Source organism: Meles meles, chromosome 4 (assembly GCF_922984935.1).
Source record: "Meles meles chromosome 4, mMelMel3.1 paternal haplotype, whole genome shotgun sequence".
NCBI lineage: Eukaryota > Metazoa > Chordata > Mammalia > Carnivora > Mustelidae > Meles > Meles meles.
The window spans coordinates 39,730,415-39,753,425 of NC_060069.1; the positions used below are offsets into that span (position 1 = coordinate 39,730,415).

Sequence of the window (23,011 nt, forward strand, 5' to 3'; positions counted from 1 at the left end):
CTCACTGGGCACACCCATTTGTTCATCCTCAGCCCTCAATCTCCCCAATTCCTACTGGCATATTCTGTTGAGGAAGCAGCATGGCTTGCTTTGAGAAATATTCATTTTCCCTGTGCCTTTTTGCTCTTTGTGAAAAAGAGAACCTTCTGGAGGCGGAGCTTGTTGAGCAACACCCTCTTTAAAAACCAGAGTCCCCACGCTTCCCTTGTCACTTCAGTTCCAGCATCCTGCCTAGCAAAGAAGCAATTAGTCAAAATGATACCTGGAGGCTTAACTGAAGCCAGACCGGCCACTCCAGAAATCCAGGAGATTGCTAATGAGGTGAGTTGGTGTGTATCAAGAAAAGGATTGATCCAAAATCTTGGTTCCTGGGGGGGGCGGGGAGCGTGTTAAGCGTATGGGTGAACATGAAAACCAGCAGAACATTGAGAAACGTGTGGTTTTGTTCAGGCTTCCTTACAACGAAAAGCCTTTCAGCTGAAACCTCTAATAATTCCAATCATGAGAGTGATCTTGAACATGTAACATCCCTTCTCAGAGCCTCAGTTTCCCCATTTATAAAAGAATTTATATTGGGTCATCTTTATAGGCTTACAATGTTTGATTCTAGGATTACTAATTCAGTTTCTGATGAAGCGTCTAATCTTACCAAATGGAGCCAACGTGTAATTAACAATTTGACAATTTGACAAACTAGACTTCACATGCTCTGCGGGGAATTTTTTTTAATGGGTTAAATGAAGAACAACATTGCAAAGACAATCCATGTACACACTTCCTGCCAATTTGACTACATCAAAAAAATTATAGTCTCATCATATTTAGAATATGATTAAACTAGAAGGGGAGTGGCATAGTCTATGCTGATTCTGAAACTGATGATGGTGAAAATAGAACTCAATGTTTTTAGCAAGTTGATACATTTTTAAGTGTTTGATTAGCTATCATCTATATGATAAAATTTTATTATACTGCTTATTTTATGAAAAGAAAATATGTATAAATTACCATTTTTGGTTTGTAAATTGTCTCCCTATTTTCTTGTATCATTCCTATTTTTTCTGTCTGAAGTTTCTTTCTATGACCCGGGCAAATAAGACTGGTTTCTTGTGTAAGTGAAAGAGATAGGATTTCTATGTTAGGGCTCTGGAATGCTCTCTAGAGATGCCATACCTGGATTTCTGTCAACTCATTCTTTGGGGATAAATGTTTCCCTTTCAAGAGTTCTTTTTGAAAATAGATACTTTTGTAGCTTTTCTTCTTCCGAAAGGTAATGTTAAGTCATTAGTACCTTTATTTGAGGTCAGAATTCTCAATCTTCAATGTACAGGTCAGTATTCGCAAACTTCAATGTATACATATATTACTTGGGGGTCTTATTAAAATGGAGATTCTGATTCAGAATCTGGGGTAGGTTGGGTCTGAGAACCTGAATTTCTAGCCCACTCCCTGGTGATACCCAGGCTGCTGTCCATGACCTCACTGGCTGCAGATCTGGAGATAAATAAATCCAAGAGGCCTGTGGGAGATGGGTTTTCTAAAAGCAGAACACTGGGGACACTTGAGTGGTGCAGTCTGTTGAGCCTCTGAATCTTGGTTTCATCTCAGGTCATGATCACAGGGTCTGAGATCGAGCCCTGCGTCAGGCTTCGCACTCAGCACACAGTCTGCTTAAGACTCTCTCCCTCTCACTCTGTCCCACCCCCTGCTCTCTCTCTTAAATAAATAGATAAATCTTTTTTAAAAATAAATAAAAAGCAAAAGCAGAGCGCTGCAAAAAAAAATTCTTAATTCTATTTGTTAAGATAAAGATCACAACTCTTGCTCTGCTGATCTCAGAGCTGTAAGGACTACATAAGGTGATATGCATAAAAATGACCTGAAAACAAGAAAAAAATATGCATAGGGGAGGCTTCACAGTTATTTGCTTCAAATCTTTGCCCAAAGTTACCCGTGACCCTGGAAAATCCCCCTGAGACTTTCCAGGAAACAGAGTTATAAGAGAAATGGGGGAATAACAGAGATTCCACATAGAGAGAGTGTGCAGAAAATTTCAATGATTTTTAAAAAGCCTATCTTGGTTAGCAAGAATAGTTTTTTTAGTAAGAAGCTATAAGAAGGCCTTGCATTTTAAAAAAAACCACCTGTGAGCCACATCTTAAATTATGAAATTAATTTGAAAGTGTGTTTCTTGCTGCTTACCTCAGGCTCCAGCCCTGTCAAGGAGGCAGAATGAGAGGTAGGTATGAACAATAGTTATATCACTCTAGAAAGGTGCATTGCGGTTTTAAAAGCCTTGTCCTCCATTTGACCTCCCATTTGGTCTTTATAACCCCTGGCACAGGGAAGGAAATCATTATGTCCATATCTCAGATGAGAGTTCAAACTGAGATTCAAAGAGGTTAATATCTGCCTAGTTAAGAAGCTAGCCTATCTTCAGATTTTTGATCACTTGCCTTTTCCACTATACAGTGGCAGGAACATGGAGAAGCATGGGGGTTGAGGGAAATATGTGGTATGGCAAATTGCCTTATCTGTGTGAGCAGCCAGCCTCAGATTTCAATCAATTTGAGAAATGAATATCAATGAATCATTTCTTGACTATCTCTTAGGTGTCCAGCCTTGTGTTAAATGTTATAGAAGATACATAAGGACTTTAAGACATGCCCCCTGTCCTCAAGGGGTTTAGAGTCCATTTAGAGAAGCCAAGGTAACTGGAACATAATAAAACAATCTCCAGTTAGGAACATTTTTTAAATCATAGGTTTGGGACCAGGAAGGACATTAGAGTTTGCCCATCAAAGCTCCTAACTTTCAAGCGAATAATTACTGTGTAGTAGTTCAGCTTCTCAGGTATTAAGCTCCCAGTTATCATTTGGCTTCCCTCTCCCAGGAGAACCTTAGGAAGCAATTCCCAAATAACTATTAGAAGGCAGAAGAATGGGCAGTTTAGGAAGCACTTTCCCATGAAGGATAAAATTAATCTCCCCACAAACAACCCCAAGAGGCAGGTATTACCAAAACCACCTGTAGGTGAAGAAATATAATCAAACACCTTCTCCAAGATTATAGAATTAGTTAGGTGCCCAGTCAGAGTCAGGCAAAGGAGTAAGTGTTGGTAGTCATACGCTTAGTATGATCTGAGGTGGTCCTAAGGAAGACCACCACTACCTGCCGTTCACCTTGTAATTTTATCCCTTTGTTTTTTAATGTATTCTAATTTTTTAAAAAATCACTTTTTAAAATGCAGGTATTCTTAGAGGAGCTTACATTTATCAGCTCTCGCTCTCCTTAACAGAGAGTTTTCTTAGTGGAATGCCAGCTGAAGGAAGAACTCCATCTGGGAGAGAAGGGAAGGAGGGGAAGGCCATCTCATAGAGAGGCAAAAGGGTCAAAGAAAAATGAGAACTGCAGGTTTAAGGAATTTGACGTCAAAATGAAAAAGGGAGGGATGCCTGCATGGCACAGTCAGTAAGTGTCTGCCTTCAGCTCGGGTCATGGGATCGAGTCCCATCAGGCTCCCTGCTCAGCGGGAAGCCTGTTTCTCCCTCTGCCTGCCATTTCAATTCTCCTCCTTGTGCTCCCACTTTGTGTGTCTCTCTCTCCCTCTCTCTCTCTAATAAATAAATAAACAAACAAACAAACAAATAAATAGCTTACTTTAAAAAAAATTGAAAGAGGGATGTTGGGTGAGGTCAGAAAGAGAAGAAAATCAAACAAAGAGTTCCAGGTTGAGGAGACTTGAACATTTCTGAAGGCAGGAGGAAAGAGTCTCCATTCTGAAGATGAAAGAGACTGAATGGTAGTTATGTATCACGTATCGCTAAAGGATGCAAATAGAGCTTGGGTCCCAAGTACACATGGAAGAAATCCCCTTTCCCAGGATTCTCTGTATTAGTTGAGTGTCTCTGCTATCCCCTTCTATCCTCTTATCCTTTCTAGGAAGACAAGGTGTCATGAAGAAAAACAGCCCTGGTTTCTTCATTCAGAAAATATTATGTACACAGCACTATGTGAATTGCTACAGGGACAGAAGGGACACAAAGATGGTTCTTGCCTTCAGAGAAATTTACAAAGGGGATACACTCAAGGAAATAAGGGCTATATTTGACCTGAGAATTGGGATGAGAATTCTGAGTATGTTATTGCAGGAAAGAACTGTTATTTCAATAATTACTCTTGGAAATGAAGGGTACTATTACATACTCACAGGTAGATACAGACAACACACACATGCACACGCACACATGCACACGGCCCGTGTCAAAACTAATTGCTGAATGCCATTCCTGGCATCCACACAGACCATAACATCATACAAACACCCCCTCTGCATACCATCATAGAGACCACACCCGGAGCTTAGCATGTCACCACTGTCACTCACCCACACATTTGTGTTCTCCTCTCTGACCACAGCCTCCCCATCAATCACTTCTCCCATTGCCCCACACCCAGAGAACCTACCATTCAGCCACACCACAATCTTTCAGGCCCTCACCCTCACATCTTCATCATCAGAACATGCTCAGGCCCACTTGAGTGCCCATCCAGCCTGGACCGTGATTGGCTTCATGCATTCTTCCACCCTTGATTTCTGTTGACCTTGTGAAATTCTGGCATTCCAGTCCTCAATTAGAGATCACTCCCATTGCCACCACTTCCTCTTCAGCTTCTGCTCAGGGTCAGAGAACTTTGCTCAAGGAAGTTGCAGAACCATAGAAACTCAGTACAAATTTATGAATGTATGCCAGTAAACAACTGCAACAGGAACCTAGGGCTGCTGGAACAATCCTTTTAGTCACATCCTGTTGACCCTTTTCTAGAAGCCCCAGAGAGTTGGACTTGGGCCTTCTCTCTTCTTGGCTTCTCAATCTCTCCCATGCCCATGGCCCCCACAGCCTGTGTCTCAGTTCCTGTGTCTCTTAAAGATTGCAGTCGACTGGTACAAGAATACTCCCAATTTCCTTATCCCTTGCTGGATCTCATTCCTCCCTCCAGTCAAAGACTCTGCCCTTCCTTTCTTATGTGGGGTGCCATCATTTCTTGCATAGTAGGTGCCTTGCCCCACACTTGGCCTTCCCTCAAAAACATAGTCAAATGACATATGTCTGTATGTCACTTTTCATCAGTACTACTATACTTTCATGCTATACCCAAACTCTCCTTCCTTACTCTGTAAAACATGCCAAAATATGGCCTACCCATGTTGCCACTATTACCTTTCTATCCATTCTCCCCTATTTTATGCATAGTCCAAAGTTTCTGCGGAATGATTGTCGATAGGGAAAATGCCTAGGTGTGTTGGGTGCGACGTGGCTCAAATCCTCAGATCCCAGAGGACTAACAACTCACCAAGATTCATGCTCTACAACAATAAAAATATATGAACAGCCCTAGGGTAATTGTATTTTACCAGCGGCTCCTCCCTGAGAGCATCCTTCTCCAGGCTGTGGCCCGAGTGACAGTGGCTGGGCCCATACCGTTTCTTCCATCATCTCAGCCACAACTGTGTATGGCAGGCTGGGGAAGGTGAACACCAACTATGTTCAGCTCAGGGTCTGTCTGTATTCCAGCAGGTCTCAGACCACAACTCCCAGCTGACATCCACCCTCCCAGTACCCATCCCTGGGAGGAGGGGTCTTTCAATACCAAGCTTACCTTCTGAAAATTAAGGTTTCACTGACCAGTTCCTTCTTATTCTGCCCTCTTTCCTGCTCCTCAGCTTAGACCTCAACCTCCACCCCACCCACCCCCAGTTCATAGCATCCAACATTAGAAGAATACCAGCCTGTTCTACTGGGAAGAGAAAGCAAGGCTACAGGCTCTAAGTACACTAAACCTGAAATCATGGCACACAGTCTGACAGGTGCCAGTGCACTTACCAAAACAAACCAGGACATTGGAAATCAGCTCTCTTATGGAAAATTCTGGACTTGTAAACTGCACAGATGCAATGAAAAAGGTTATAGATTTTGTCTGTTTTTTAAGACAAGGACAAATAGAAATAAAATTTTCTGATATGTGGTTAAAAAAAAATGACCAAAAGACTGGAAACCAGAAGGAATACAGATCATTACAACAGATAAATCAGATACTTAAGCTTTATCAGGCAAGGGATTGAAAACCTTAAATAACTGTAATTAATAATTTTTCAGCCTTAAGCAGTCATAGTCTCCTCATAGCCTTGGGTCCCTCATTTGTAAAATGAGGTTTAACTAGATAATTTTGGGTTTGGAGATTAACCCTTTCCAACTCAGCTTCTAACTTGATCAGTACCCAGTATTGACTCAGAAGTGTTAGATAGGAGAAGCAAGAAAACAGTAACTCTTCTCCTTACTTGACTTCTCTCTGCACTTCTGTCTACCTTTTCCCCCTCTCTCTTGCACCCTACCTCTTCTCATTTCTGATTTTCCCCCTTCACAATTTGTCTTCTTCCTTTCTCCACTCTGAAGCTTCATTTTCCATCTCAAGAAAGCAATATCACATTCTTCCCATCTATTCTGAAGGCCACAGGAGAAATGGGTGGTGGTCCGTGAAGTGTTTTACCCTCAAAAGTGGTCTAAGAACTCAAAAAGTTGGAAAACATTTACGTCTTTGAAAACCAATTCTGGCACCCAAACCAAGGGCCGATAGTAGAGGAATTCAATATGTCCGCCCACTGATGGGAAGGCCTGAATGGGCTTGGGAGAATGTAGATGCATGGGAAGCCTGCCGGAAACACGTAAAATGCTTTAGTGAAGAGCAGGGAAGCAACTTCCCAATAAACAAGGTATATTGAAGATACACATCTATTTTCTTTTCCCTCTAGATGACAGGAAAAAATAAGGGGGAAAGGGCACAAACCCACACATAGAAAGACAACGGAGACAGGCAAACACCACCTCAAAGATACTGACCAAACCTTGGAAGATGGGAAACAGATGAACAATGGAAAATGACTGGCCACTTAGATGGAGCCCAACCCCAGATGGGAGTGACGAGCCAGCAGTAAGCGGATTCATGGTGCAGAATTCCAAAATGGCTCAAACACGGGCAATGACAGAAATGTATGACAATGAGAGTGAGGCATGGGGCTAAAGCCAGGAAAACTGAGAGCAGATCTGTATGAAGAGCAGTTAGTCCACTCCTAGATCTTTCCCTTTCATTTATCTCAAGGTCTGGCAGAATTCTGGAGCCCTACTCTTCACAGAAAGTGAGTTAGAGAGAACACAGTGGAAACTAGCATATCAGGCTCAGCAAAGAGAAGGAATGAAGGACCCATACTGAAAACTGGTAAATCCAGTAAAAGTTCACATATTGAATTTGAGACTCACCATTTCCTTGTCATGTCAGGTTTAGGCATGCTGCCACCAAAGTTTATAATCCCTCTGTGGTAGACAGAATGGTGGCCAACATCCTAATCCCTGAGTCTTGTAAATGTGCTATCTTACATGGCAAAGGAAATTACAGATGTGATTAGACCAAGGATCTTGTGGCATACTATACTATTTTTGTAACTTTGAGTCTGAAATTACTTCAAAATAAAAAAAATTTAGGTGAAATAGTAATTATTGAATTCCCATTTTTATTAATCAAAGACATATATACCAGTTCTACTAGTGAAAACATTATCATGTTGCCATATTACCACACTGACTTGATGCAAATTCAGCCTAAAGCCACAAAATTGAACATTTTAGTTAGCTCATGTAATCTTATTAAAGGCAGATCTTTTCTTTTCCTTGAAATAGTGAATATAGCTCTTATTATTATGTTTGAGGACCTTTAGAAGCACGAGTTTCCCAGACTTGAAAATCACATAAGTGGATTTTATTATCCACTTTTTATTATAGCTTTGATATAATGTGTTTCCTTTTTTCTCCTCCTCAGGTTAAACCTCAGCTTGAAGAAAAAACAAATGAGACTTACGAAGAATTTGAAGCTGTAGAGTATAAAACTCAAGTAGTTGCTGGAATAAATTACTATATTAAGGTTAGAGTTCAATATCCTTGTTGGGTTCACATTGGTACTAAAAGACACTGCATTTCTCACTTTCTGTGATGTTCCCTGTTACCTTGACCATATATTTTGTCCCTACTGGTTGTCCTAAATGAAGGTGCTTCCCTAGCATGAAATTTCCCAAGTGTTAGACTCTCAAATTTGGCAGATGATGATATATTTCCACCATCTGTTTCCTGTGAATTTAGAAAGCTTTCCAAATTGACTCCTTCCAAATTACCATTACAATTTACAAATTACAATTTTTGGAAATTGTATAGAAAGACATTTCATAACGTTTCCAAGGATGCTTAGTTTGTCGCCATGGTGCTTTTGTGTGAAATGAGAGGATATCTCAGTTGCCTGAAGGCCTGGAGCTGGACCAGATGCTATCTTGAAACTTATTCCACTCTTTATGGAATCCTTGTGAATCTATGTGTCTAAATTAAATGGATTTTAGGAATGATTTAAAGTAATTTTAGGTGGGAAAATAACTGAAGCTACTGTTGTTCTTTACACAGCATTTTGATTAATAAAATTTAAATAATTTGGCAATTCAAGTAAGTGGATTCAATTTGTGACCCTGTAGGTATAGTTTAAAACAGTGGAGCATTTAAAATAATTTTAAGATTAATTTTATAATTATATCATTAAACTAAATGATACACTATCCAGTTCTAATTGAAAATGGTTGCAAAGTTGAGAGGGAACCAGTTCAACTAGTCAACCATTGATATTTGAGAACCATCTTCATTCTTTCACACTGAAATGATAATTCTGATTTAATAAATCAGATAAGTAATAACAATAGACATTCAAACACATGTACTTGAGATTTACAAAACCATTTGACCAAGGCACAGTTTGGCTTATTCCTCTTTAACAATTAGCTACTTAAGAAATAAAATGTTTAAAAAAATGTTTTCAGGGACCCCTGGGTGGCTCACATCTGCTGTTGGCGTCTGCCATGGTCTCCGGTCATGATCTCAGGGTCCTAAGATCAAGTCCCGCATCAGGCTCCTTGCTCAGTAGGGAGCCTGCTTCTCCCTCTGCCTGCTGCTCCCCCTGCTTGTGCTCTCTCTTTCCCTCATTCTCTCTGACAAATAAATAAATGAAATCTTTTTTTTAATGTTTTCAGCAAAAAATAAAGTAAAATGAAATAAAATAAGAGGTCCTAACCACCTCAGCATAGGAAAATCACAACACTGGGTTATGTAAATGGATCAGCCCAGCCCTCCCAAATTTGAGCTCCTAGTATATGCCAGGTCCTGGGGTGGCTTACATGAATGAGATCCCGCCTGATACTCAGAAAGCAGCGACATTGTTTCCCCCTTTCTCAATCTGCTTTCTTCACAGCTGAAAACGTTTTTCCAGTTAACAATGATTTTGTTCAAAGACAAGTAACATTCCATCAAAATTGGGATCATTATTTTAATAATTTACAATTAGTCCAAGTTCATAAATTTTATATAGTAACCAGCTCATGCATCTCTTAAAAAACTCATCAGAAAACTTAAAAATTTCATCCCTTAAGACCACCTGCCTGAAAGGATTAAAAAAAAAAAGAGAGAGAGAGACCACCTACCTCATCAAATTTCTCCTACTGGATTACAACTATTAACTCCAGTTCCCTCATTATTTCCTGGCTGTCTAGTTGTTGATCTCTACTCTGAAGCGCTCTCTACATTTAAGGTCTTTCTGAAGTGACCTTCTGCGTTCTTTGCCAAGTATCTATCTATCAAGAGGCAGGTGGAGGAATGGAAGGGCTGCAGGCTTTCTGGTGTCAGACAGTTCCAGGTTGGAACCCTTATTCAACTTGTTCCACTAGGCAGTGCCTGCGTGATCACAGCCCCTCATCTTCCTTTAGCCTCAATGCCCTTATCTGCACAATGCAGATAAGAACCTACTTTGCGGGGCACCTGGGTGGCTCAGTGGGTTAAAGCCTCTGCCTTCAGCTCAGGTCGTGATCCCAGGGTCCTGGGATTGATCTCTGAATCCGGCTCTCTGCTCAGCAGGAAGCCTGCTTCCTCCTCTCTCTCTCTGTCTGCCTCTCGGCCTACTTGTGATCTCTGTCTGTCAAATAAAGAAATAAAATCTTTTAAAAAAATAAAAAATTTAAATAAAAAAAAACCTACTTTGCCAGGTGTTGTGTGAAATAAATGAGCTAGAAATTTACTGAGCACTTAGCACCGTGCCAGTTTCTAAGAGCTGAGCATGTATTATCTCTTTTAATCCTCTCAACAAATCTATAAGATAAGTATGATCATTTCCCTTGTGTTACTGATGAGAAAATGGAGTCTCAGGGAGATGAAGTAACTAACAAAGGTCATACAATTATAAGAGCAGAGCCAGGATTTGAACCCAGGTGGTCTGATTCTTATTTACCGGCCATGCTGCTTCTAATGTCTGCAAAGGCTGATGTCCTGTCCAAACGCAGAGTACTTTTAAAACGTTCAACGGTAGGGGAATCTGGGTGGTTCAGTCCATTGAGCATCCAACTCTTGCTCTCAGCTCTGGTCTTGATCTCAGGGTTGTGAGTTCGGGCCCCGTACTGGGTTCCATGTTGGGTGTGGAACCTACATGAAAAAAAAAGTGGTTACACTATAGAGTGAAAAGAACATCGATGTTGGACTCTAGATTTAGGTTTTGACTCTGTCACTTATTAGCTGAGAGATTTATGGAAAATTATTTAATCTCTCCTAACTGCTTCTCCATCCGTAAAAACTGTCATTCATTGTTCTACCTTTGTTCAGGCCTGTAGTAAGAAGTATATACAATGTTCATCATAGCCTTTGAATCATAGTAAACATTTGCTGAACGGTATTTGTTAATTAGGAAGGGACATCAGAACATAAAAAATATTATTCTAAGACAAAATTTTTATTGTCCCAACCAAAAACAAAAGTAGAAATTCTCACCATGATTTTCTAGGTTTCAGATTCATGCCCATACTACCATTTCAATTTTCACACCAATGACTAACCAGCAAGATCCCTTTACTTTAAAGGGACACTGGACTGTCCATCCCCTGCTGTCCAGTCAGTCCTATCAGTGGGCTTTTATAATATAGGTGCTAATATAGATATGGGAACCGCACCTCCCAAATTTTCTACGACAATTCTGATTTTCTCCTCCCTTTTCAAATCATGTGGCTAATAAAGTACCCCAGTTTGGAAGTCGGAAAACAGAATCAATAAGGAGACTGTCACTTGTTCTCTTGCTTTGTGCATCTTTGAAAATGAAATGCACTTTCATTGTGCCCAAACAGTAGGAAATTATAAAATAAAATAATGAAATAAAATAAGGGCTTATGCCTCTTGCCATGCCTCTAGCCTGTCCTTTCTCATAAAATAAGGTGGTAGGTTTATGAAAATCAAGGTCCAAGAATTCTTATCTAGAAATACTGTTCCTGAAAAGCTTATTTCACTTGGCATAGATCCATCTGAGTGAATCTCCTTTTCATTTTTTTCTTTTTTTATCTTTTAGGTGCGAGTAGGTGATAATAGTTACATTCACATGAAAGTATTCAAAGGCCTTCCTCAACAAAATTCAACTTTGACACTTACTGCTTACCAGACTGACAAAAGCAAGGACGATGAGATCACAGGCTTTTAGCAGCATGTTCCCGAAGTGGTCTGATATTTTCCACTGGCTACTGATTAATGTTCCCTGCTAATAAATGTAACTATCAATAAAGAAGCATTCCTTTTCAAATAAATTGATTTCTTCAACCATTTCTCTTTTATTATACTAAATAGTATTTACCTTTTCTTTCTCAAAGTCAATGTTATTGTTTTAGAGGAGAAATTCCATACAACTTAATGTCAATTGGAAATCTTACAGAAATTGTTCAGGCCCAATGCAACCTGCTAAAGGATAAGACCACCACCACAACCATTCCCACACACCATAGGCAGACTAGATTATGGGCTAGCAGTGCCCCGTGGTTGAGGAGAATCCAATATTCCATCCCCTAGCCTCACATTTTAAAATTAAATCAGGAATTTTACAAAATATATTTATATTTTGAAATGCCTTCAAACTTACAGATAAGTCGCAAAAAATCTTTTTTCCCAGACATTGAGAGTAAGTTACCTACAGTGATGACCCATCACTAACAAATACTTTAGAGTGCATTTCCTACAAACCAGCATTTTCTCCTGAATAGCTAAAATACAACCGTCAAAATCAGGAAATTAACACTGATACATTTACTACTATTTAGTCCCCAGACACCATTCAGTTTCCCCAGTCGTCCCCAAAATGTCTTTAATTGCTAAGAGCTCCAGTCCAAAACCACATGTTTCATTTAATTGCCATTTTTTCTAACACTCCATTGAGAAATAATTTATATACCATATAATTCACCCAATTAAACTACACAATTCAATAGTTTTTCATGTATTTAAAAATGTGTGCGACTGTTGCATAGCTAATTTGAGAACATTTCCATCACCTCAGAAAGGAACCCCATACCTTTTAGCTATCATCCCCCATCCTCTTCCACATCTTCACCCTAAGCAACCACTAATTTACTTACTTTCTATGTGTCTCTGTAAATTTGCCTATTCTAGACATTCCATATGTATGAAATCACATATGGGTTTTTGCAACTGGCTTCTTCCACTTGGCATGTTTTGGAGATTCATCTATGTTGAAGCATGTGCCGATATTTTATTCCATTTTATGGTCAAGTAATATTCAGTTTTATGGATATTTTGCTCATCCACTTATCAGTTGGTGGATATTTGGGTTGCTTTCACCTTTTTACTATTATGGACAATGTATGAACATTTGCATACTTTTTTTTTTTTTTGCCCATACATGTTTTCATTTCTCTTGGGCTGATACCTAAGAGTGAAATTGCTGTTTTATATGGCAACTCTGTATGTTTAATTGTTCATGGAACTTACAGACTGTTCCAAAGTAGCTGCACCATTTTACATTCCCACCAGCAGTGTAGGAGGGTTTGGATTTCTCCCCATCCTGAACGCTTGTTATTATTATCTGCCTTTCTGAGTCTAGACATCAAAGTGGGCATGAAGTGGTATCATATTATGGTTTTGATTTGCATTTCCCTGATGACAAATGATGTCAAGTACCCTTCATGATCTTAATATCCATTTGCATATCTTCCTAGTTGGAGAAATGTCTATCAGATCCTTTGCCCATTTTTAAATCATTTTGTCTTTATTATTGAGTTATAAGATTTCTTTGCATATTTGGGATACAAGTCCCTCATCAGATACATGATTTGTAATTATTTTCTCCTCTTCTGTGGTTCTTTTTACTTTTTGATGCTGTCCTTTGAAGTGTAAAAGTTTTTGATTTTAATGAAATCCAAATTATGTTTTTTTTTAAGATTTTATTTATTCATTGGATAGACAGAGATTACAAGTAGGCAGAGAGGCAGGCAGAGAGAGGAGGAAGCAGACTCCCTGCTGAGCAGAGACCCCCCCCCCCCCTCAGTGTGGGACTCAATCCCAGGACCCTGGGATCGTCGTGACCTGAGCCGAAGTCAGAGGCTTTAACCCACTGAGCCACCCAGGTGCCCCCCAAATTATGTTTTTTTCTCTTAAGTTGTGCTTTTGGTGTCAGATTTAAGGATCCTTTACCAAATCCAAGCACATAATGGTTTACTCCTATGTTTTCTTAAGAGTTGTGTAGTTTTATTTTTTTAAGAAAACTTAGTTGTTTATATTTTTTTTCACTTTTAAAAACATTTTAATGCTTTTTTAAAATTAACATGTAATGTATTATTTGCCCCAGGGATGCAGGTCTGTGAATCATCAGGAATTTTGTAGTTTTAATATTTACCTTTAGGCGCTTGATCCCTTTTGAGTTAATTTTTTATCATTGAGTTAATTTTTTTCAGTTAATTTTTATAAATAGTATGAGGTAAGGATCCAACCTGATTATTTTGTAAGTGGCTATCTAGTTGTTCCACCACCATTTGTTGAAAAGTCTATTCATTTCCACATTGAATGGTCTAGGTACACTTGTCAAAACATCACAGTCACATAAATTCATTTCTGGACCCTCATTTCTATTCCATTAATCTACATGTCTTTCTTTATCCCATACCATGCTTTTTTTTTTTTTTTTTTTTTTTTTTTATTTGAGAGAGAGCATGAGCATGAGCAGGGGGGAGCGGCAGAGGAAGAGAGAGAAGCAGACTCCCCACTAAGCAGGGAGCGATTTGGGACTTGATCCCAGGACTCTGGGATCATGACCTGAACCTGACCTAGGCAGATGTTTAACTGAGTGACCCATCCAGGTGCCCAGTACCACATTTTTCTTGATTATTGTTGCTTTGCGGTAAGTTTTGAAATCAACAAGTTGGAATCTTCCAACTTCATTCTTCTTTTTCAAGAATGTTTTGGTTCTTTGACCCTTTGAAATTCTGTATGAATTTCAGAATCAGCTTCTAAGTTTCTACAAAGAAGTCAGCTAGGATTCTGATAGGGATTATGTTGAATCTATAGATTTGAGGAGTAATGCCATTTTAACAACATTAAACCTTCCAATCCATGAACATGGGATATTTCCACAAATATTTACATTTTCTGTAATTTCTTTTGACAGTGTTCTATATTTTTCAGAGTATGTTTTGCACATATTTGTTAAACTTATTTCTAAGGATTTTATTCTTATGAATGTTATTGTAAATGAAATCATTTTCTTAATTTCATTTGGCTTGTTAATTGCATGTGTATAGAAAGGCAATCAATTTTTGTATATTGGTCTTGTATTCTTCAATCTTGCTGAACTTGTTTATTGGTAGATTTCTCAGGATTTTCCTCTACAACAAGGTCATGCCATCTACAAAGAGAGATAGTTTTTCTTCTTCCTTTCCAATCTGAATATCTTTTATTTCATCTTTACTGTCTAGAACTTCTGGTATAAAGTTAAATAGAAGAGGTGAAAGTGTGCATTGTTGTCTTGTTCCTGATCTTAGGGATTGGAATCCCTAAGAGATTCTTAGGGAACAGGATCTTACCATCCAGTCATTCACTTTTTAGTATGCTATTAGTTGTGGGGTTTTTGTAGATGCCCTTTATAAAGTTGATGACATTTTCTTTTAGTTTTTTTTTTTAATCATTATTATGAAAGGCTATTGGATTTTTTTAAAGATTTTTTTTAAAAGACTTTATTTGTTTATTGAACAGAGAGAGAGATCACAAGTAGGCAGAGCAGCAGGCAGAGAGAGGGGGGGAAGCAGGCTCTCCACTGAGCAGAGAGCCCAATGTGGGACTCGATCCCAGGACCCAGACATCATGACCTGAGCCAAAAGCAGAGGCCCAACCTCCTGAGCCACCCAGGCACCCAATTTCTGTGTCTTTTAAGATGTTCGTGTGGTTTTGTTTTTATTCTTTCACTATAGTGCTTTACATTAATTGGTTTTTGAATGTTAAACCAACTTCATATTCCTAGAATGAATCCCATGTGGTCATGGTGTGTAATTATTTTTTATGTGCTAGATTTGGTTTGCTAGCATTTTGTTGAGGATTTTTACATCCATGTTCATGAGAGATATTGATTGTAGTTTCCTTCTGATGTCTGGCTTTGGTATCTATGTAATACTGATCTCATTGAATGAGTAGGAAAGTCTTCCTCTTCTACTTTTTGGAAGAGTTTGTGTAGAATTGGTATTAACTTTTCTTTAAATGTTTGGTAGAATTCAGCAGTGAAGCTATCTGGGCCTGGGCTTTTCTTTATGGGAAGTTTTTGATTAATAATTTAATCTTCACTTGTTGTAGGTCTATTTAGATTCTTCTTAAGATGGTTTTGGTATTGTCTTTCTAAAAATTTATCCATTTCATCTGTATTATCTAATTTACTGGCATATAATTCTTCATTGTATTCCTTCCTTGGGCCTACCTAATGGATTTTGGGCTGAATTGTTAGGAAGGAGTATAAGGAAGAAGTAGAAGGAATGGGATGGAGAAATGAGAGGAGGGAAAAGAAATTCGTTTTAAAGATGCCCTAAACAATGTCTCCCTCTGTGTTCTGCACTATGTTCATCACCCTTTTAGTGCCACTTGTTAATTCCCATCCCCAAATAATAGTATATATTAAGTGCTTATTATATACCAGGTAGTATTCTAAAGACTTTACACATACAACTCATTTAATTCCCATAACAACCTCATGCGTAAATATTGTTATTATCCCCTTTACAGAAGACTGAGTGTAGAGAGGTTAAGTTACTGCCCAGGGCCTCATGGCTAGTTAATAAAGTGAAGATATAATCCCAGGCTATTTGCCTCCAGGACCAATGTTCCTCACCCCTACACTCTACTAACACAAGCTCAGAATTCATTTGCTCAGCTATTCTGACCCCTCTGCTCAGTGGGGAGCCTCCTTCCCCCTCTCTCTCTGCCTACCTCTAACGTCTCTCTCTCTCTCTCAAATAAATAAATAAAATCTTAAAAAATTAATCTAATAAGGGACATACAGAACATATGCAAAGACAATTACAGCACTTCACTGTCAGAAATAAAAGACTTAAATAAATGGATAAACATATCCCATCACTGGTTAAGTAAACTTCCTGTTAGCAAGAACATAGTAGCAAATAGGAATAAGTAGAAAAGAAGATCAAGTAATGTGTGCAGTGACTCTCAATCACCCCTGCATATTAGGGTCACTTAATTTATAAATTTTTTAGAGGTCCCAAGTCAGGGGGCATCTGGGTGACTCCATCCATTAAGCATTTGCCTTTGGCTCAGGTTATGATCCAGGAGTCCCGGAATGGAGCCCCGAGTTGGGCTCCCTGCTCAGTGGGGAGTCTGCTTCTCCCTCTGCGCCCCCCCAACCTCTGCTCATGCTCTCTGTCTCCCAAGGAAATAAATAAAATCTTTAAAATAAAAATAAAAGTCCCAAGTCAGGCCCCACGCAGATTAATTGAATAAGAATCTGAAATAGATTCCAGATGATTCTAATGTCACCCAGGGTTGAGTACTAGAGTGAGATAAAGGAAAGAGGAAAAGGTTTAATGGAAATACTTGCCCTAATAGAATTGAAAATATATTTCTAAGCTTAAAATATTATAAAAAATTTCTGATAGTAGGTTAAAAACAGAATAGGTTTGTAGGGTAAACCCTGACAGTTATTTGTTTTGCTTTTGTAATACAAGTGCCTCATTTAAGCTTTGGTAAGGTATCCACTTCAAAGACCTGTCCTCTTTGCAGATAACTATCTCAAATAAACACAGCGCCACCCACAGACCAAGTGAAGAACAAAGCCACCTCCCCCAAATGTGGGCTCCCTGTTTTAGAGATCTTGGTAATTTAGGTAACTAACCATCTGGGCCACTGCCTTTCTTTCTCTCTTCCCATGCTTTAAATTTCCACTCTTACATTTTAAATTCACCAATAAAGAGTGAGCCTGCAAAACTCTAGGTTCCCCCGCCCTCTACCCCAATAAAAGCAGAACTCCTAGCCGGTACAATCTCTTTCTCTCTCCTTGTGACTTCACTTTGCGGCCTCAGGTGTGCTTTGTAATGTCCAGGTCTTGTAAGTAATGATGCTTCTCTTCCAACATTTCTTGAGTTATTGCTGAAGGGCTGAAGGGTGTCTTGCATTATAATAAGGACCGCAAGAGCTGATCCAGCCACATTGGTTATTTATAGGCTGAAACCAGCCTAAAACAAGATGATGAAAACAAAATAAAACAAAAAATGCATGTCAGAAAATGTAGCCCAAATCTGTTTTGTCCCAGTAAAATATAAAGTGTGAAAATAATTTTTCATTTACTAAATGTTATTGAAAAATCACACTATTGTTGAAGATTTACACTATGTTGAAAAATTAAATTATTCCTTTTAAAAACAATTTTAACATAGAAGACAACTTTTTAAAGGGAGTGACTTATTTTAAAAAATAAGGAAGTGGTATTTGAACAATTAAACTTGTTTTCCAAGAACTGTTGGGATTCCAAGAAAAACAAAAAATAGATCTAGAACTGGATAATTGTAGGCCATCCTGTTGATGGAAAGGGTGTTTAAAAGTTCGTTGGTCATTGAGGGCTTATCCAGATAAAGGAGCAATTTCTCAAAAAAAAACAAACAAAAAATCCTTGCCTTCCTTTACGGTACCATTGCAATCAAAGGCAAAGTTGCATTTCTGAAGCATTTCCCCCTATCAAATTTGAAATGGAATCTGGGAGCAAGAATTGTACTCTACTGCAAAAATTGTCTTGTTTAACCCAAGAGAAAAACTGAGAGAATGTACCCTTGCCTTGCAAGGGTGAAGATCTCAACCCCAGCTGTCTGTCAAGCCCTCCCAAATTCTCTGCCACCGACTATTTCTAAATGAGCAGTATTGGGCCAAGTGACAACTCAGAGGGTGTGATTCTGCTCAGGGTTGTAGGCAAGGCCTTTTCTGTTCTGTCTTGGGAAACAGGTTTCTTCACTTGCCTGAGGGAGTGAATCTATGATTTTCTGCCTGGTTTCTTATTTTAGGAGAGAGCCAAAGACTCATCTTGGACCGTGGAGGCTTCCTGAGTCTTCCTGCTGGAACTTGGTTCAGAGACAGTGGGGAGTTTTTCCCAAGGAACTATCCAAGCACATACCTGGTGCTTTAAATGACATGAGGAGATATTGGTTGAGGAAAAATGTCCTAATGTCAATGGATAGTTTAAATAGGGAGATACTGCTTCGCCACCTGACTCATTGGGAATGTTCTTGATAGACTCCTCTGGTTGAAGAGAACTTATTTTATGTACTGCACAGATTTATCATAAAGACGCATCTGCTTAGGAATCTAGGAAATGTCCAACAACCAGGCCTTGTGAAGGCCATATAGAACTGGGTCTCACAGCTGAAGACCCAAGAACCAGAATGCAAGGCAGCCCTAAGAACCTGAGGAACTGTGGATGTGGGTTTTTACTCTAGAGCTCTATTAATGGGCTCAGCTATTTCCCCAAGCAGCTGTCTGCATCTCTATTTCTGTCCACTTTTGTGCCAGCTCCAACTGGCATTCTTTCTTCTGTATGATTTTCTCTGCTTCATGGTGTGTGCCCTTGTGGGTCCTGCTTTCTCAGAACATTGGACTGTCATGGTCCCCTATTGCATCTCATTGCCACTTTCCTTCAAGCTTCACTTTTCACTGCTAATTATGTCATTTCCTCAGTATTTCTTGGTTCAAAGCCTTGAAGAATTTGATTGTCCAGATCATCTTCTTGCTGCAGGACATGTCCTAAGACACTGGCCAACTTAAGGCTAGCAGTTCGTGGGCAGTTGCCCAGCCCTGGTTGAATGAGCATAGTGCAAATGGGCTACCAAGGGGTGTTCTTTCGGTAGGAGCTGTGGGCCAAAGAGTCTTTCCTAGAAAGAGCTGTGGTATGGCCGGTATCTGATCCACATGACAAATATATGGATGGAGGAATGGGTAGATGGATGGACAGATAGGAATATTGTGCCCTTAGAGAAGTAGGGCATGATTGATTAGGAGGGAAAGAGATTTAATGTAGGTTTCACAATTGAGCAAAACAAAACAAAAACCCTCTGCATTTTTTCATTGCAATATTTGAATGAGATATGATCCACATCCTTAGGAGTCAAGAAATGAAAAGATCCTAGCTGACTAGCTCTTAATGCTAAGTCATTCTTAGAGAAAGATAAATCTCCCCCAAACCTTCATACCCTTCTGGCCTGGTCTTCGCTAGCCTTTGCCTATTAGAATTTCCCAAATTGCAACTCCCAAATATGGCAATCACGCGAATACTTAGAATGTTACCTAATTTGTAGTAAGCCCTGAAAAAATGAGCTCTTAGTAGTATACTGTTCATTGAACACATCATTTGGCTCCAGGTAACATAATCTTTTTTTTTTAAGATTTTATTTATTTATTTGACTGACAGATCACAAGTAGGCACAGAGGCAGACAGAGAGAGAAGAAGGGAAGCAGGCTCCCTGCTGAGCAGAGAGCCTGATGCGGGGCTCGATCCCAGGACTCTGGGATCATGACCTGAGCCGAAGGCAGAGGCTTTAACCCACTGAGCCACCCAGGCGCCCCCATGTAACATAATCTTAAACATATAGGCTTAAGCAAACGAGAGAAACAGTCCTACTATATCCCTGAATGAATAAATTAAAAATCCCTGCCCTCACTTAATAACAAGTTTGGAGACAGATAGCCCAGGGCAGGGATGGCAAACCTCAATGCCATCAAGGGTCCAGTCTCCTTCTGTCTTTCTGTTCAGTCATCCTCAACATGTGGTTTTTATCTCCGTGTTCACAACAGTGAGCAAACAGTCAGCATCCTTCTTGTTCCTAGCAACCCTAATCACTCCAGGGAGAAAGGAGGAAAGGACAATGCCTGTACCAGGAAACTTTCCCCCAAATGCCCCAACAGTCTCCTGCTTGTATCTCACTATCAAAAACTACCTCACTGCTAATCTGGGGCTGCAAGGGAAGCTGGGAACACTGCTACATAGACAAAATCAGGAATTCTATTGATCAGGAAGAAGAAAACGGATATAGGGTATAAAATTAGCAGCGTCTCAGGCTTAACTACCCCAAGCACTAAGTACCTCATAGTGCCAGCCCTCAAAACCTGGTGGGGTAAAGGGAAACCAACAATTGAACAGCATGATAAAGAACATGAAAGAGGTGTTTATCATGCGGGCACATAAGGACATCTAATTTGTATTTGAAAAGTCAGGAAAGGCTTGCTGAAGGAAGTAATAGCTGAGACATGAAGGATGGGTAGGAGTTGGCCAAGGAAGAGACTGCATGTGCTGAAGTTCCGAGGTAATGCTGGGTCTTTTAGGAAACAGAAGTAGTTTCCTACTAGTGGGGAGTAGAGTACTTTGTAGAGAGTGATGAGGTTGGAGGTAAGCAGGAGCCAGAGCACAAAGGACTTCAAACATCATTTTAAGAACTCGGTACCTACCCTTGGGGAGAAGCCAGCAGGAATCAAATTTTGCCTGTTAGTTTTTACAATTAGAGTGGAAAAACCACTCCATCTACAGCAACTAAATGTCAGTGGATTTGCTATCCTTTCTTAATGCATCAGGAGATTCACAAACTCACCTCGGCTAAGTCCTCTTCCCTCTTCTAGGGATTACCCTCAGCAGGCCACTGCATTCAGAACCTGGGAGCTAGGGGCGCCTGGGTGGCTCAGTGGGTTAAGCCGCTGCCTTCGGCTCAGGTCATGATCTCAGGGTCCTGGGATCGAGTCCCACATCGGGCTCTCTGCTCGGGAGGGAGCCTGCTTCCCTCTCTCTCTCTCTCTCTCTGCCTGCCTCTCTGCCTACCTGTGATCTCTCTCTCTCGCTATCAAATAAATAAATAAAATAAAATAAAATCTTTAAAAAAAAAAAAAAAAAAGAACCTGGGAGCTATCTTTGCTAAACCCCACTAACATTGCGTTTCCTCTCCCCAAAATAATTCCATGGGGTAAATTAGGCTTCTCCTAGAAATGCTGCCCCTATCAGAAGAATCACTTTTTGACTACTTTCTTTATTCTTCAACATTCATGCTCAACTATGTAAGAAGCAATTTTTAAATTTTATTTATTTTTTGAAAGATTTTATTTTTAATAATCTTTACACCCAACAAGAGCCACACGTTCTTCTGACTGAGCCAGCCAGGTGCCCCTACACTCACATTTTATTATTTTTGTTATTATTTTTTTAATAACCATATGATGTATTTTTATCCCCAGGGGTACAGGTCTATGAATCACCAGGTTTACACACTTCATAGCACTCACCATAACACATACCCTCCCCAATGTCCATATCCCCACCACCCTCTCCCTCCCCCCCACCCCCAGCAACCCTCAGTCTGTTTTGTGAGATTGAGTTTTTTGTGGGTTGTCTCCCTTCAGATCCCATTTTCTTTCATTTTTTTCTTTTCCTACCTCCCAAACCCATGTTGCATCTCCACTTCCTCATATCAGGGAGATCATGAGATAATTGTTTTTCTCTGATTGACTTATTTCACTAAGCATGATACCCTCTAGTTCCATCCACGTCGTCGCAAATGGCAAGATTTCATTTCTTTTGATGGCTGCATAGTATTCCATTGTGTATATATACACCACATCAAGAAGCAATTTTGGGGTGCATTTTTTTTTTAAGGAACAATCAAGGCTTAACTTTTAGGCTAAGTATACACAGATAATATGAGTAACCTAAGTAATCTCTAACATTTGATTAGTTCACATAACTCTAGGCAGAATATTCATTTTTCTTGTCTATAGTGAGACCACATGTTGGACTAATCTCCCAGTTTACAAGTTATTCCTGGATGATCTTAAATAGGTAGTATGGCACAGCAGACTACTGTACGGCACTGGGTACAATATTGCACCATTTCCTAAACTGGTATCTTTGAAGCACAACTTAGAAAAAGAGAATGACCAGAGTGCCTCGCTGGCTCAGTGGTGGACCATGCGGCTCTTGATCTTGGGGTTTTAAGCCCCACATTGGGTATACTGACTACTTTAAAAGAGAGAGGGAGAGAGAGAGAATGACTTACTGGGACACCTCCTTTTTATTACTGCATTTATTTTGTATATTTGTCTCTATTTAGGGTTTTTCAAAGGCGAGGGCATTATAATATTCTCTGATCAGCTGAAATTAATCATTCGCCACCCACTCTCCAGTCCCCATTCCAGATTCTTTTTGGCGTGTAGCTTTATCACCTTTTAGCATACTGTATGCTTTACTTCTTTACTACTGTCTCTCTTCACCACATGTAAGTTCTTCAAGAGTAGATTTTTTTTTAATGTTTTGTTCAGTGATGTATTAGTACTGGGTAACAGTGCCTAGAATATGGGACTCAAACCCTTGTTAAAAATCAGTGTTTCTTCTATGGCTATCTTCTGTCCTGCCAAGGAAGAGCCAAACTCACCTCTGAACTTTTGTATTCTGCTGCTTCTCCCTCTCTCCCTGACTATCCTTCAAGCCAACAAAATCAACAATTATTGTTAAGGCAGCGAGTATATGCAAGACACTTTCCAGAATCAACTTTCAATAGTATGCCCTCCCTTTCTCTTCATATGTGAGGATTTAAATG

The 23,011-nt window shown here is 39.6% G+C and overlaps 1 protein-coding gene across 1 annotated transcript; it reads left to right on the forward strand.

The window, feature by feature from the left end:
- The first annotated feature begins 218 nt into the window (after positions 1-218).
- On the forward strand, positions 219-11,698 carry CSTA (cystatin A). The gene is made up of 3 exons (XM_046002996.1): positions 219-321; positions 7,873-7,974; positions 11,467-11,698. The coding sequence occupies exons 1-3, from the start codon at positions 256-258 to the stop codon at positions 11,593-11,595; spliced, it is 297 nt and encodes a 98-aa protein (XP_045858952.1). The 5' UTR covers positions 219-255; the 3' UTR covers positions 11,596-11,698.
- Positions 11,699-23,011: the final 11,313 nt, after the last annotated feature.